Source organism: Hippocampus bargibanti, linkage group LG08 (genome assembly GCF_051943395.1).
Source record: "Hippocampus bargibanti isolate YZ-2025 linkage group LG08, ASM5194339v1, whole genome shotgun sequence".
Lineage (NCBI taxonomy): Eukaryota > Metazoa > Chordata > Actinopteri > Syngnathiformes > Syngnathidae > Hippocampus > Hippocampus bargibanti.
The window spans coordinates 16,363,559-16,377,260 of NC_142741.1; the positions used below are offsets into that span (position 1 = coordinate 16,363,559).

The 13,702-nt window shown below is 39.9% G+C and overlaps 2 protein-coding genes across 5 annotated transcripts in view; one reads left to right on the plus strand and one right to left on the minus strand.

The window, feature by feature from the left end:
• Window positions 1-10,747, plus strand: part of LOC148894667 (cohesin subunit SA-2) — a 28,702-nt gene extending 17,955 nt beyond the window's left edge. For 2 of the 3 annotated variants that reach the window (XM_089002402.1, XM_089002403.1), the window contains exons 26-32: window positions 2,700-2,836; window positions 4,504-4,605; window positions 4,684-4,841; window positions 4,912-5,028; window positions 8,233-8,402; window positions 8,495-8,564; window positions 8,640-10,747. In XM_089002402.1, coding sequence (XP_088858528.1) covers window positions 2,700-2,836; window positions 4,504-4,605; window positions 4,684-4,841; window positions 4,912-5,028; window positions 8,233-8,402; window positions 8,495-8,564; window positions 8,640-8,766 — 881 coding nt within the window. In that variant the 3' untranslated portion in view covers window positions 8,767-10,747. Of the gene's footprint in view, window positions 1-2,699; window positions 2,837-4,503; window positions 4,606-4,683; window positions 4,842-4,911; window positions 5,029-7,854; window positions 8,038-8,232; window positions 8,403-8,494; window positions 8,565-8,639 lie in introns of those variants that run through there. The other variant, XR_016115743.1, reaches the window with a different exon arrangement.
• A 1,189-nt stretch (window positions 10,748-11,936) lies between these two features.
• The window catches only part of ppp2r3b (protein phosphatase 2, regulatory subunit B'', beta), a 47,218-nt gene continuing 45,452 nt past the window's right edge, over window positions 11,937-13,702 (minus strand). For both annotated transcript variants that reach the window (XM_089002660.1, XM_089002661.1), the window contains one exon: window positions 11,937-12,487. In XM_089002660.1, the coding sequence (XP_088858786.1) occupies window positions 12,349-12,487 (139 nt within the window). In that variant the 3' untranslated portion in view covers window positions 11,937-12,348. The remainder of the gene's footprint in view (window positions 12,488-13,702) is intronic.

Below are 13,702 nucleotides of genomic sequence, written 5' to 3' on the forward strand. Positions count from 1 at the left end.
CACGGTGAGGCGAAAGTATTACCGGTAAGTGTTTCCAGTCTTTTTTTCAGTGACGAAAATCCAATCAACTCTGGCTCACCTCCTCACTCGTTTTATTGGCCTCGCTGCCATTTGAAGCCACATGCTGTCGTTGCAAAGATCCTCTCATCTTATCTTTGATGTTGCACCTGCTGAAACAATTGTGTCGAGGCCTGTCCCCGAGCCCCGAGCAAGTGGAGGAAAGGATAAAGTGCAAATACAGTGATACCTCAGTTTACGAACTTAATTGGTTTCCAGAAAGTGTGTGTAAGGCGAAAAGTTTGTCTGCCGAAGATTTATTTCCCATAAGAAACCATTAAAATATGAATAATCCGTTCCCATGTCCCCATAAAACATAATTTTCTACTAAATAAGCCTTAAAACTACACAAAATATACCTTATTTTATGTATAATAAATGTGCTATTGGAACTGTACTATATAATAAAGTCGTTTTATTTACCTTTGTGATGGTCGTTGATGTTGTTGCCTCTTGATGACGTCCAAGTGAAGTTGCTATGCTTTCTCTGCGATAATACCCTCATTCACACCCATGATAGCTGCTTTTCCTTAATCCAAATCGACAGAAGTTTTTCAACCTCTGCTATTGCCTGATACTGTTGCTTAGACAACACAGAAACACACTTTGCCACACATAGCAATGGTTGACTTAGCATACTGGTACTGGGACGCTAAGTCACACAAACGCACAGCTCGTTCGTGTTTTTCGATGATCTCCTTCTTCTGCTCGACCGTAATTTTCTTTTGTGTCCTCTTCGGCTCAACACTAGCCTGTGGTGGGGTCTTTTCAGTCCCATAATAGCAAAAGTACTCCACTCGATAACAAACCACATCTGCACTCAAAGAAAGGGAGTGTGGAAAACTAGTCTGCCAGCCACTGTGGCGCTGTGTGGTTTGGTTCGTTCGCCGAAAACTAGTTCATTAGCCAATACTATATTCTCGCGAATTTAATGTTTGTGAAGCGAAAAGATTGCGAACTAAAGCGTTTGTAAGATGAAGTATCACTGTACTGTGGTACCTTGCCTTGCGAAGGGACCATTAGGATTTCTGTATATGGTCCTGTATATGGACCATTAGGATTTTCTGTATATTTCTGTACATTGGCCATCTCCCTGACTAATGGTTGGGTGATGGGTAACTAGCAGTGGGCCCAGACAGATTTTGCTTTATGTCATCAATGCAATTGGAAACTCCCACACACATGTCCGACCCGGCAACTAACAAGCTTGTTATTGTTTTTTTGGGGTGCAGTCTCCATGGTCGGTGTTCAGGAGGTCTAGAAACATCATTGCTATTTCATGAATTTTTCCAACCTCCATCCACAAAGGATGGAATTAGTGGTAAAGTCAACCACTGTTGAGATCCTGATTGAGTGACATCTTGGGGTTTAAGACAGTGAAAGCACTGAGGCGGCTCTGACATGAATGAACATGAACGATTGAGCGGTAACCACATCAACACATTTGGAGACAATTCGCCTCTTGTTATCATTATCTGAATTTGCCTGAATTGGGGCAGGGGGTGGTTAGTGTTCGTGTCTTGGTGTCACACAGTCATCCAACTCCCCCACTTCAATTTCTGATTAGGTTTTTGGCATTAGTACCCTTCAACAACCCTAATTGATTTAAAGGACAGCCGACGTCTCCGGACAAGGTGTGTCCATAATTTGTAAAATGGCTTCAAATGACTTCTACTGAGCATATTTTACAAAGATTCCACCGCACATAGCTATATTTTACGTTTTAAGAGTCGTGCTGAATATTCCGGAAGTCTTGTTTTTGAGTTAGCGACGAGTACGTACGTGACGTCACTGAAGGAACGCCCGTGACGGAAAAAAGGACACATTTTAGCAGTCCTTCCATCACGTCAATGCTGGTTTGGTCTGAAAACCTCGTGTTGCAGCAGAAAGAGCCAGAAGAGGGCGTCCAAGCTCCATGTAAGGAATTTATCAGCCTTTGGAAACGGGCTGATTCATTCCTCACAGGAGCTCGGTGGCCATTTTCTGCCTTTTGGGTGAGACATTTCCTCCCAATGTTGCCTCAAAATGGCACGGAATAAATTATTTAATCGATTGCAAACATGTATGCTTTCCTCTTCAGAACTATTTGAATCATATTCATAACTGGATGTGTAACAAGAAAGCTTATTCTCCGAAAGCCATTGTTTTGATTCTCTAGCAATGCAAGACGTCTTGGCGTGAAGTCACGAACTAGGGGCGGGACTTTCTGAAAATGCCCAATTCGCAGCTCAATTTTTTTGTTGTTGCAGATTTTGGACACTTAAAGTAATTTTTATTGGTGTTTTGCATTTAAATGAAAATATCATACTGCGTGTTTTGGGTATTTTACATGCTATAAAACGTTTTTCTGATGTCAGTTAGGAAACAAAAAAGTGACGTCGGTTGTCCTTTAAATTTATTTTCATCTGATCCGCCTCAATGCAAGTGAATGGAAAACTTCCAGATAAAGTCGGTAGTTCACAATCCAGAAAAAACCCCAAAACAAAACAACTGAGGCATTGGTTTGATCTCGTTTCATTCCCTAACTTGATATTTTAGAAGTAACAACATATCAGCTGACAGCCCCTGCACACTTTACACTGTAGAGTGAGAACTATTGCCACCATTTTTAACGTCTTTTCTCCTCACGTGGTCCCACTCAGCCTGCCGGCACTTCGAGGAGGACAAGATGGAGGAGCTTCACAGAAGAAGAAGCATGCTGGCCGCCTACTGCAAACTCATCCTCCACGACGTGCTGGAGATGAGTATGGCATCGGACATTTTTACGTTCTATGCCAAGGTATATTGTCATAAAATCATCCATTCAAACTAATAACACTGTCTGAAACTCATGACAAAAAGTTACCTGACACTAGGGCAGACAACTCTGAAAAGTTGCCTGACCGGTTTTTCATAACTTGAAACACAATCAGATGACTAATGGCAAAAAAAAAAACATTGTTGCAAAGTATTAAATATTTTTTTTTATTAAAGGACAACCGATGCCTCCGGACAAGTTGTGTCCATAATTTTAAAAATCACTTCAAATGACTTCTACTGCACGTATTTTACAAAGACAACTATTTGATATTCGCTGACACAAATTCCCAGCAGACAAATCAGCCCATTTCCAACAGAGCTTGGGCGCCATCTTGTGCATTTTCTGGGACACTACATTGGAGTCCAGACGCCTCAAAATGACACGGAAGGAATTCTTTAATCGATTGCAAACATTTATGCTTTCCTCTTCAAAACTATTTGAATCATATTCATAACTGGATGAGTAACAAGAAAGCATCTTCTCCGAATCTGAAGCCATTGTTTTGATTCTCGAGCAAGGTAAGACGTCTTGGCGTGACGTCACAGACAAGGGGGCGGGACCTTCTGAATCTGAAACTTTCTGAGGTCATTTTGAAGTACAGTAAAGTCTCGTTATATCGATATTCAAGGGAGTCCGAAAAAATATCGATATAACCGGGACTATCGATATATCCGACCCTGTTTGCATGTAATTTTCTCCGTGTGTGCATAGAAATAGTATCGATATAACCGGGACTATCGATATATCCGATATCGATATAACGAGACTTTACTGTAGTTTTTGGAAACTAAGTCATTTTTATTGGTGTTTTTCATTTGACTAAAAATATCAGCTTGCATGTTTTGGGTATTTGACATGCTATAAAACGTCTTTCTGATGTCAGTTAGGCAACAAAAAAATGGTATCGGTTGTCCTTTAAGGATGTACCTACCTTGCTTACTTCATCGTAAATATCCCTTGCTGATGATTTTTCTCCAATTGCCGTTTATCCATACACTGTTCGTCATGTTGCACAATGCAATGTTTGCATTGCGTCGTTTGCTACAAGCCACGTGAACTCCTCTTTCCATGGTGCTTTTAATAATGATACATTGATTTCTAAGCATCTTTCTAAACTCTCAAGGACACTTTACAGTCACGGGATAATGTATGTTTATGTTTTGTAGCGTTATAAATGTAGTTAACTTCTTTTGAATCTTTCTTCTGGGACTGAGATTCTGTGCATCTACTTTGGAAAATGATATGCAAATGCACGACCTTATAACGCTCGGGAAAGTCTGGATGCACGAAGCAGGCTTCTTATTGGCTGCCGTGCCGAGTATGCAAATTAACAAACGAACCAAAATTCCAAAATTTACAAACCGAATGAAGATTTCAAAATTGTAATAATTTATTCCGATTTTGAAATCTTCGTTCAAACGTTTGCTTTATTGAATAAAACAAATGTTTGATTTGAAAAAAAAATAAATCTTTTTTTTCTTGAAGAAGTAGTCGGCCACGTGGGCCGAGACGTTTTTAAAGTTGTACACCCGATGTAAAAGTTGCACGCCCCGGGCAGACTTTATTTCAGACACTGCTAATAAGATGCATCATATTGGTTTTTCGTTTCTTTCCTGCTATGTTAGTGTTGTAACCTTGTGCTTCAGTATCAGAATGACTTTGGTGACATCATCAAGGAGACCATACTGAGGAGTAGAGTTATTGATAAATTCGAGAGCACTCGTACACTGGTGCTGTCTTTACAACAGGTAAGTGCACATTCATAAACGTAACTATAAATGACTGAAGATGCATTTACCTTTCTTTTTCTTTTGTGTCCTGACTAGCTATTTGTGCATCTGAAGCATGAACAGCAGACTGGAGTATTGCCTCACGTCCAGCAGAGAATTCAGACTTTGGCCAGCATCAAGGAGCTGGCCAAACGCTTCGCCCTCACTTTTGGTGACGTCGTCAAGTTCCGACAGTGCCTCGTCCTCATCCACAGGTCAGCGACCGAACTTGACTGTCTGCAATGTTACCTCTTGTGACTGAAATGTGTGCATAACTTTTTGCAGGAGTGGCATTGAATTTGCCTTCCGGGACTTTGACAGTCCCACACCGACATTCCTGTCCTACTTGAGCATCCTTGCCGAGTTCTCTAGCAAGCTACTCAAACCGGACAAGAGGACAGTGTGAGTGTTCCCGTGCAATAAATAATCAATAAACGTAGCATTCTTCCACCATCTTGTGGGTAGGAACTAAGTTGTAAGGTCAGGAGTTTCATTACTACAAGATAAGAAAACATTTATTGGTCTCACAATGGAGACATTCCCAATTCACAGCAACAAACTTATGAAAGGAAAGGAAAAAAAAGAAAAGAATAAACAAAAAAATACCATATTTTGCCCCTGAACTATGTTTAGGTTAGTTGAAAAGTTTGCCAAGAAACTGTTCAAGTAAATTTGGTGTTTCATTAAGACAATGGTCGTGATGTTCCAAGTAGCTGTTGAAGAGTTTCATAAAGACAAATGTACAGCTTTTCTAACATCTTGCGCCAAGGAAACTTTGAAGTACAGTGATAGCTCTGCTTCCGAACGCTTTCGCTCACGAACTTTTTGCCTTACGAACATTAAATTCGCGAGAATGTAATCTTAGCATACAAACTAGTTTTCGGCGGACGAACCAAACCACACAGCGCCATGGTGGCTGGCGGACTAGTTTTCCACACTCCCTCTGACTGCAGACGTGGTTTGCTATCGAGTGGAGTACTCTTCCTATCATGGGACCGAAAAAGACCCCACCACAGGCTAGTTTTAAGCCGAAGAGGACACAAAAGAAAATTACGGTCGAGCAGAAGAAGGAGATCATCGAGAAACACGAACGGGGTGTGCGTTTGTCTGATTTAGCGTCCCAGTACGAGTATGCTAAGTCGACCATTTGGACGTGTGGCTAAGGGTGTTTCTGTGTCGTCTAAGCAACGGTCTCAGGCAATAGAAGAGGTTGAAAAACTTCTGTTGATTTGGATTAACGAAAAGCAGCTAGCGGGGGACCGTTTGAGGGAGGGTATTATCGCAGAGAAAGCACGGCAACTTCACTCGGATGTCATCAAGAGGCAACTACATCAACGACCATCACGAAGGTAAATAAAATGACTATTACACATGACAGCTTATTTCTTTAATTACAATACAATAGCACATTTATTATACATAAAAGAATGTATATTTTGTGTAGTTTTAAGGCTTATTTAGTAGAAAATTATGTTTTATGGGGACCTGGGAACGGATTATTCTAATTTTTAGTGGTTTCTTATGGGAACTAAATTAAAATTAGGGGAAAACAGCAGTACAAACAGGCAACAAAGAGTTCAATAAATGCCGTATTTTCCGGTGTAAAAGGCGCACCCAAAAGTCTTCATTTTCTTCAAAAGATGACCCTGCGCCTTATACGCCGGTGCGCCTTATATGTGAAGTAATATTGAGACACAACAGGTCTCACAACTACTGTCTGCAGCCACCGACTCCATTTCCCACGTAGAAGAAGCAGTGCGTATCCTGAGCCTTTACTGTAGGGCCTTATATTGCGGTGTGCCTTGTATTTGGAAAACTATATATTATATTTGGAAAACTTTTTTCATTCATTGAAGGTGCAACTTATAGTGGTGCGCCTTAGATATGGGAAACGTTGGAAAATACACCATTCATTGGAGGTGCGCTTTATACTACGGTGCGCCTTATACACCGGAAAATACGGCACTTCTTAACTTGGGTTTGAAACATTTTAACAGAAGTAGCTTTATACAGTGAGACCTCAGCTTACGAACTAAATTGGTTCCCAGACAGAGTGTGTAAGCCAAAAAGTGTGTATCACAAAAAAAAAATCCCATAGGAAACCATTAAAATGGGAATAATCCGTTCCCGGGTTTCCATAAAATATACTTTTCAACTAAATAAGCCTTAATATTACACACAACATACCTTATTCTATGTATAATAAATGTGCTATTGCATTGTAATGAAAGTAATACACTGCACTGTATAATAAAGTCACTTTATTTACATTTGTAATGGTCATTGATGGCTTGATTGAATGGTGTTGGAGGTCCGAGGTCAAAGGGACTTGCTGTTTGGAAAGAGAGTCACATTCCATAAGGACCTTAATTAAAGAAATAAACTGTGCTATAAAATAAAGTCGTTTCATTTACCTTTATGATGGTCATTAGTGGCTTGATGGAAATGTGTTGGAGGTCGAAGGTCAGAGGGAATTGCTGTTTGGAAAGAGAGGCACATCACATGAGGACTGTAATTAAAGAAATAAACTGTGCTGTAAAATAAAGTTTTATTTACCTTTTTGATGGTCGTTGATGGCTTATGGAAGGAGAGTCACCTTCCATAAGGACTGTTGGTAACTTAACCTCTGGTGTGGCTTCTCTTCTTTGCTTCTTTGGAGACTCATCATTTTTGCTGATTAAAAACCTCTTAATTGACACCTGTTGCTTTCTGACTTGTAAGGTCTTACGAAGCTGAGGCATCACATTATCGTTCATCATGTTGATGATTGTCATAGCCACAGTCTTTTCTGGATGGAACTGTTCGGTAAAAGCCTGCACATCATTCCACTTTGCCAACATTGCCTTTATTACGGCGTGAATTAGCCGTGCTTTCTCGCATAAAATAGCTTTACTCACGCTGTCGCCGGATAGCTGCTTTTCGTTAATCCAAATTAACAGAAGTTTTTCAACTTCTTCGATTGCCCGAGACCGTCGCTTTGAGAGCACGGACAACACCTTTTGCAACAGACGCACCTTTGATGGCTTTTCTGTTCCGGAAAATGGTAGCAATGGTTGACTTAGCATAGCCGTGCTTGGCCACTAAATCACACAAACACACACCTCGTTTGTGTTTTTCAATTATCTCCTTCTTCTCAGCGACGGTGATTTTATTTTGTCTTCTTGGGCTGAATACGAGCCTGTGGTGTTTTTTTTACGGTCCCATAGTAGTAAAATTATCTGCAAAAAGCTCCTAGGAGGCGATCGACGTGTGCATTCAATGAGAGGGGGTGTGGACAGTAGCGCCGGCTGGAGCGCTGTTCGGACGCATGCTTCCGTCAAAGATCACTCCGCCAGATCCGAAGGTCGTGTGCTTTGGTGTTCTTCCGCCGAAGATTACTCCACCAGCCGGTGGGAGTGTATCATAAAAATGGTGCGTATTTCAAGGTTTAATTTTCATAAATTTGACATTTGTACGATGAAAAGTTCGTAAGATAAGGTGTTCGTAAGCTGAGGTCTCACTGTATTACAATACAAAAACATTTACAGCATGTTTAAAATTGCTTTAAATAGACAGTATTCCTTGATCGGAGTTTTGAACCGACTCTGTGTGTACATGCGCATGCAGGTTAGCTTACTTACAGAAGCACACCTCAGATCAAGTAGCGGACCTCAGGGAGGAGCGCTGGCAGCCACTCGTCTTCTACCGCGGCTCCCTCTTGGCCGAAGGAGACGATGCTGCTTCCCACGGCAGCTCGGACAGGAAGCAGCCTGGGCGCTCGAAGAGCAAACTGGAAGGTGTGTATGTATTTGTTTCTGTGTATGAATGGACTGAGTCGATGCCATTTTGAGATCATTCTTGGACTTGTCTTTATGTGCCCTCCTCCCAGGTTCCAAGTCTTTAGCACCACTGAGTCCCATTGAGCCCCAAATTGGAAAAGTTCACCGATCAAACCTCAGGTGAGGATAAGGAACTTTTATTTTTATGTCTTTTTTACCATTTGGATCCTACCTGTGACTCCCTGTGATACTCAGCAACAAGACCACCCATGCGCAGGAACTTCTTATGAAAGGAAGTCAAGGAACACTCAACACTGAGGAAGGTGGTGGTGATGATGATGATGGCAATGCTGATGAAGATGCCATAGAGGTTGTGCTCTGACAAGATTTTGGTGTTGTCATTTAAACTCTGAAATCAACAGTTGTAGTTTTTGATACAGTAATACCTCAGTTTACGAACTTAATTGGTTCCCAGAAATTGTATGTAAGGCGAAAAGTGTCTTACAAACAGTAATTTCCCATAGGAAACCATTAACAATTAGAATAATCCACTCCGAGGTCCCCATAAAACATAATTCTCTACTAAATAAGGCTTAAAATTACACAAAATATACCTTATTTTGCCCCGGTAGTCGAGTGGTTAGCACACCGGCTTCACAGTGCAGAGGTCGCCGGTTCGCGTCCCGGTCCGGCCTTCCTGTGTGGAGTTTGCATGTTCTCCCCGGACCCGCGTGGGTTTTCTCCGGGTCCTCCGGTTTCCTCCCACACTCCAAAAACATGCATGGCAGGCAGATTGACCACTCCAAATTGTCCCTAGGTTTGAGTGTGAGAGTGACTGTTGTATGTCTTTGTGTGCCCTGCGATTGCCTGGCAACCAATTCAGGGTGTCCCCCGCCTCGTGCCCGAAGCCAGCTGAGATAGGCTCCAGCAACCTCCGCAACCCTAATGAGGAATAAGCGGTACGGAAAATGAGATGAGATACCTTATTTTATGTATAATAAATGTGCTATTGTATTGTAATTAAAGAAATAAATTGTACAGTATAATAAAGTCGTTTTATTTACCTTTGTGATGGTCGTTGATGTAGTTGCCTCTTGATATCTGAGTGAAGTTGCCGTGCTTTCTCGGCGATAATACCCTCACTCGCTGTCCCCTGCTAGCTGTTTTATGTTAATCCAAATCAACAGAAGTTTTTCATCCTCTTCTATTGCCTGAGACAGTTGCTTAGACAACACAGAAACACCCTTAGCCACACATAGCAATGGTCGACTTAGCAAACTGGTACTGGGACGCTAAGTCACACAAACGCACACCTCGTTCGTGTTTCTCGATGATGTCCTTCTTCCGCCGATAACTAGTCCGCCAGCCATTGTGGCGCTGCGTGCGTTTCCCGAAAACTCTTTTGTATGCCAAGATTATATTCTCGCGACTTTATGGTTCGTAAGGCGAAAAGTTTGTTAGCGCAAGCGTTCGTAAGCCGAGGTATCACTGTATTTGGACGGTACCGTATGGTATCCATGTTTTTACACATACAAACTTGTACATTGTATTTCATAGAAGTGCTTTCCTATACTTACTGTATATATGCACACTCCCATGGATATGTACTATACCTGTATGTTCAATTTCACTTCTCGGAGGTTAAACGACCACATGTCCCGAGATGATATTGTCCACATCAATATTGATTTTACGTGTATGTGAAAGCCACACTTGACAAATACGTATAATATCTTATGAAGAAAAAAGTCATAATGGAGAATAAAGTAATCGTTTCATGGGAATGGGTGGGGAGTTGCAATTTTTTATGTGAATTTAACACATTGAAAAAACAAGATTATTTGTCTCACAATGGAGGATTTCCCAATTTACAACAGCAAATTCCGAAAGGGAGAAGTAAAAGAACAAAAGTCAATTGATGAAATATAAATTATTAAATATTATCTATAGCATATTACTTTAATCTATAACTGCTTCATACATAGGTTGCAGAAAAGTGGTTAAGTGTCTTTTGTGGTGTGTAATATTTTTTATTTTTATATTGACTTCGAGAAGGCGCCACGAAATGGGCTGCCTTTACAACAGCTCCTATATTTTGTTCTTCTCTTTCCTCTGGAACTGCTTCATGCAATAAAGAGGGTACAGAAAATGCTTAGGGAGGAATGACTGTTTTTGTGTTGTCATCTTGTCTTTGTGTTGGCATATGATGTTATTTAGTTTTTTTTTTGTTCTTTTGATTTCAAGACAGCGCCATGAGTGTATGTATGTATTTTGTTTTTCTACTTAAATTACTCTCATCACTTTGCTGCTGTGGAATGTAAATTTCTCCACTGCGAAACTAATAAAGGCAAATCCAAATCCTACTCCTTTACCCTTTTCTCTTCCTTTAATAACTTTGCTGCTGTGAATTTCTCAATTATGATATCAATATAGGTTATCTAATCTCATATTTTTATATGGTATATTATGTATTATACAATAAATCAATATACAGTAATTACAGTACGTGTACATCACAATTAAATGATTTTAAATGAAATACCTTATATTAAGACTTGTAAATGTTGCAATATTTTGTTTGATAATTTAAGACTTTCGTATGCTTCGTAAGTGTGAAATTTTCTTTATTCTTGCAATTCTGACTTATTTTTTGAGTTTTTTTCCCACTGAAAATATGGTCCTCATAATGTACAGTATTCTTTCATGTACTCTTTCCTTGCCACAATTACAACTTCAGTCTTGTGGTAATAAGGTGTTAATTTTTCCCTCACAAAAAATCTCTTAATGTTCAACCTTACCCTTTTCCATATGAAGTTACATCATGCTTCGACCCTCTGAAAACAAAACCACTATCATTGGGATTTTCCCCTTAAGAAATAACATTTCCATAAAACCAGCAACTTTATTTGTGAAATATAGTTTTAATCCACATTCCTCATAAAAAAAAATCCACAGTAAAATGTGAAATCCTTTTAAAATCAATATTAATCACAACTTTTGTTTCCCCAGTCCCCGAAACACCATTTGAAGTTGAGCAAGAATAATTCAAACTCCGTTTTGTGGTTTACCACAAGGCTCAGTCCAAGGCAATGCTGTTAAAAAGGTGCATTGTTGATCAAGTTAATGATGACAACCACCAGTTTGTCACTCTGAATTTTAGTTCTGCATGCGCATATTGCACATTTTCCCCGCAAACTGGCATTTCTTATGTAGTATATTTGTCAAATGTGATTCACTCTACAAGTGGACCCTCGCATATTCAGGGTTCAGCTCCTACAGTCACGAATTTTTAGATCTTATTCAAATAATTTAAAATAGATACTAAATGTTTTATTTTTGAGAGCAAACCCCAATTTTGGGTGGAAAACGCTTGATTACAAACTCATCCCTACTTAATGATTTTCACTTTTTGCAGGCCAGCTCAACCCTTTTCCCAGATTTTCAGGATCCTACTGTATTATCCTTTATACGCACCATTGGTCCTGGTGGGCGTTAGTGTAATTGGGGTGTCTTATTTAATTAAAAAACACAAGTATTCTTGTCCTCAGTGACTGAGATTTGATTAATTTTATTACATAGAAAACGGCATCCTTCAAACTTGCTCAAATCATTTACATCACAGCAAACATTATTTACACATTAATATATATAGAATTACTTATAAATTCATCTAATAAATTACACATCTCACACACACTAACACACACGCACACACACATACACGCACGCACGCACGCTCACGCAGTGTCCAATATGATGATGTTACAGAAGCTTCCGGTTTGATCACTGGAATGTAAAGTGAGCCAATGGATAGGCGACAGAGCTGAGATTCAAGTCGTTGGTGAGATTGCAACTTCTGCATCGTAAGTGTAAAAATCAAAAGTGGCAAGAAGCCCCAGTGTGTGGTCCGTTAGCTTCATGTGAGCACATCAAGACTACTAGTTTACTAGGGTGCGGCACTTGCTTATTCAAAGTCGTCCTCGTACTCGTAGCCATCCAGGTCCAGGTTGCAATGCGGTGAGGGTATCTGGAAGAAGTGTTTTTTTGTAAGGCCCAGATCGGGTGAGATGTGCGCTTCCAAGGGACTCAGCGGGGTTTCGTACCTGAACACAAACATCCTTTAGGAAAAATCTTCATGAAATGTGCCTATACTGGCACAGGAGGGCAGTCTTTGTCCAGGTTTATTTTTCTAACCAGATCTCAGTTCACATGAACCGGCTTTCATTTGCACGCCAAAGCAACAGTTGGAGGTATTCCGCCAAAGTGGAACACTTAGGATGGAGTAACATCACAAGCTTCTCCCCAGAAATTGAGACAAAATAACGACAAAGGCCAGCGAGCAAAAGGACAAAAATGTGCGTGGACTGATAATGAGGCAGATTCCATTCTCCGTGTTACATTTGAATCAAGGTAGATCAAGCAAATTCTCATGAAATTAGCCTCACCATCTCACAATCACTACAAAGTTGAACACAAGTGTTATGATATCAGGGCATTTCTTCCTCATTATTAGAACTATTTGTATAATTATATTTTATTGTGGTGTTAAATTACACATTTGCTTTCTTTATGCAACAAGCAACTTTTTATAACTAGCATTTCTTTTTCATTTACATTGAAAGGACTATTTGATTTCCATCATTTATACTGTTGGCATGATAATTTTTTTAGCCATTAAATATTCTGTATGAAACTCGACAAAAACTGACTGATAGTTAAGCCTTTTTATTGTGCGAAGTTTTTTTTGGGATATATATATATATATATATATATATATATATATATATATATATATATATATATATATATATATATATATATATATATATATACATATAGACTCTTTTAGCTTGTGGTATAAGTGGAGGTGAGGATACACACTTTTGTCACGCAGAATGTTGACTACTACCCCCACCCTCCCAAAAAAACGTGGAAAAGACAAAGGAGAAGAACACAAAGGTGCAGTAGTGCAGGACAATATCTGAAAACAAAATCCAGGTTTTGCTCTCATGTTGTCGGGGTGGTTTACAAACCCAGAGAGAAGGAAAGAGGAGGGATATTTGGTTCTTTCTGCTATTGTGACGGTGTTACCTGGTGGGAGGTGGTCCGCCTTCAGAGATTAGTGGTGGTCCTAAAGTTCCACACAAACTCATCAGCTATCAGCTGACTCCGAGTGAGGACCACTCAAATGTTCATCTTAAAAATATATGTACTCTTTGTGCCGTATCTGATCTTTTTTTCCCTCACAAACATGGCAATAGTCGTCTATTTTATTCTACTCCTGATTGTGAGGCAAATTTTGGATGCAGCTCAGAAGC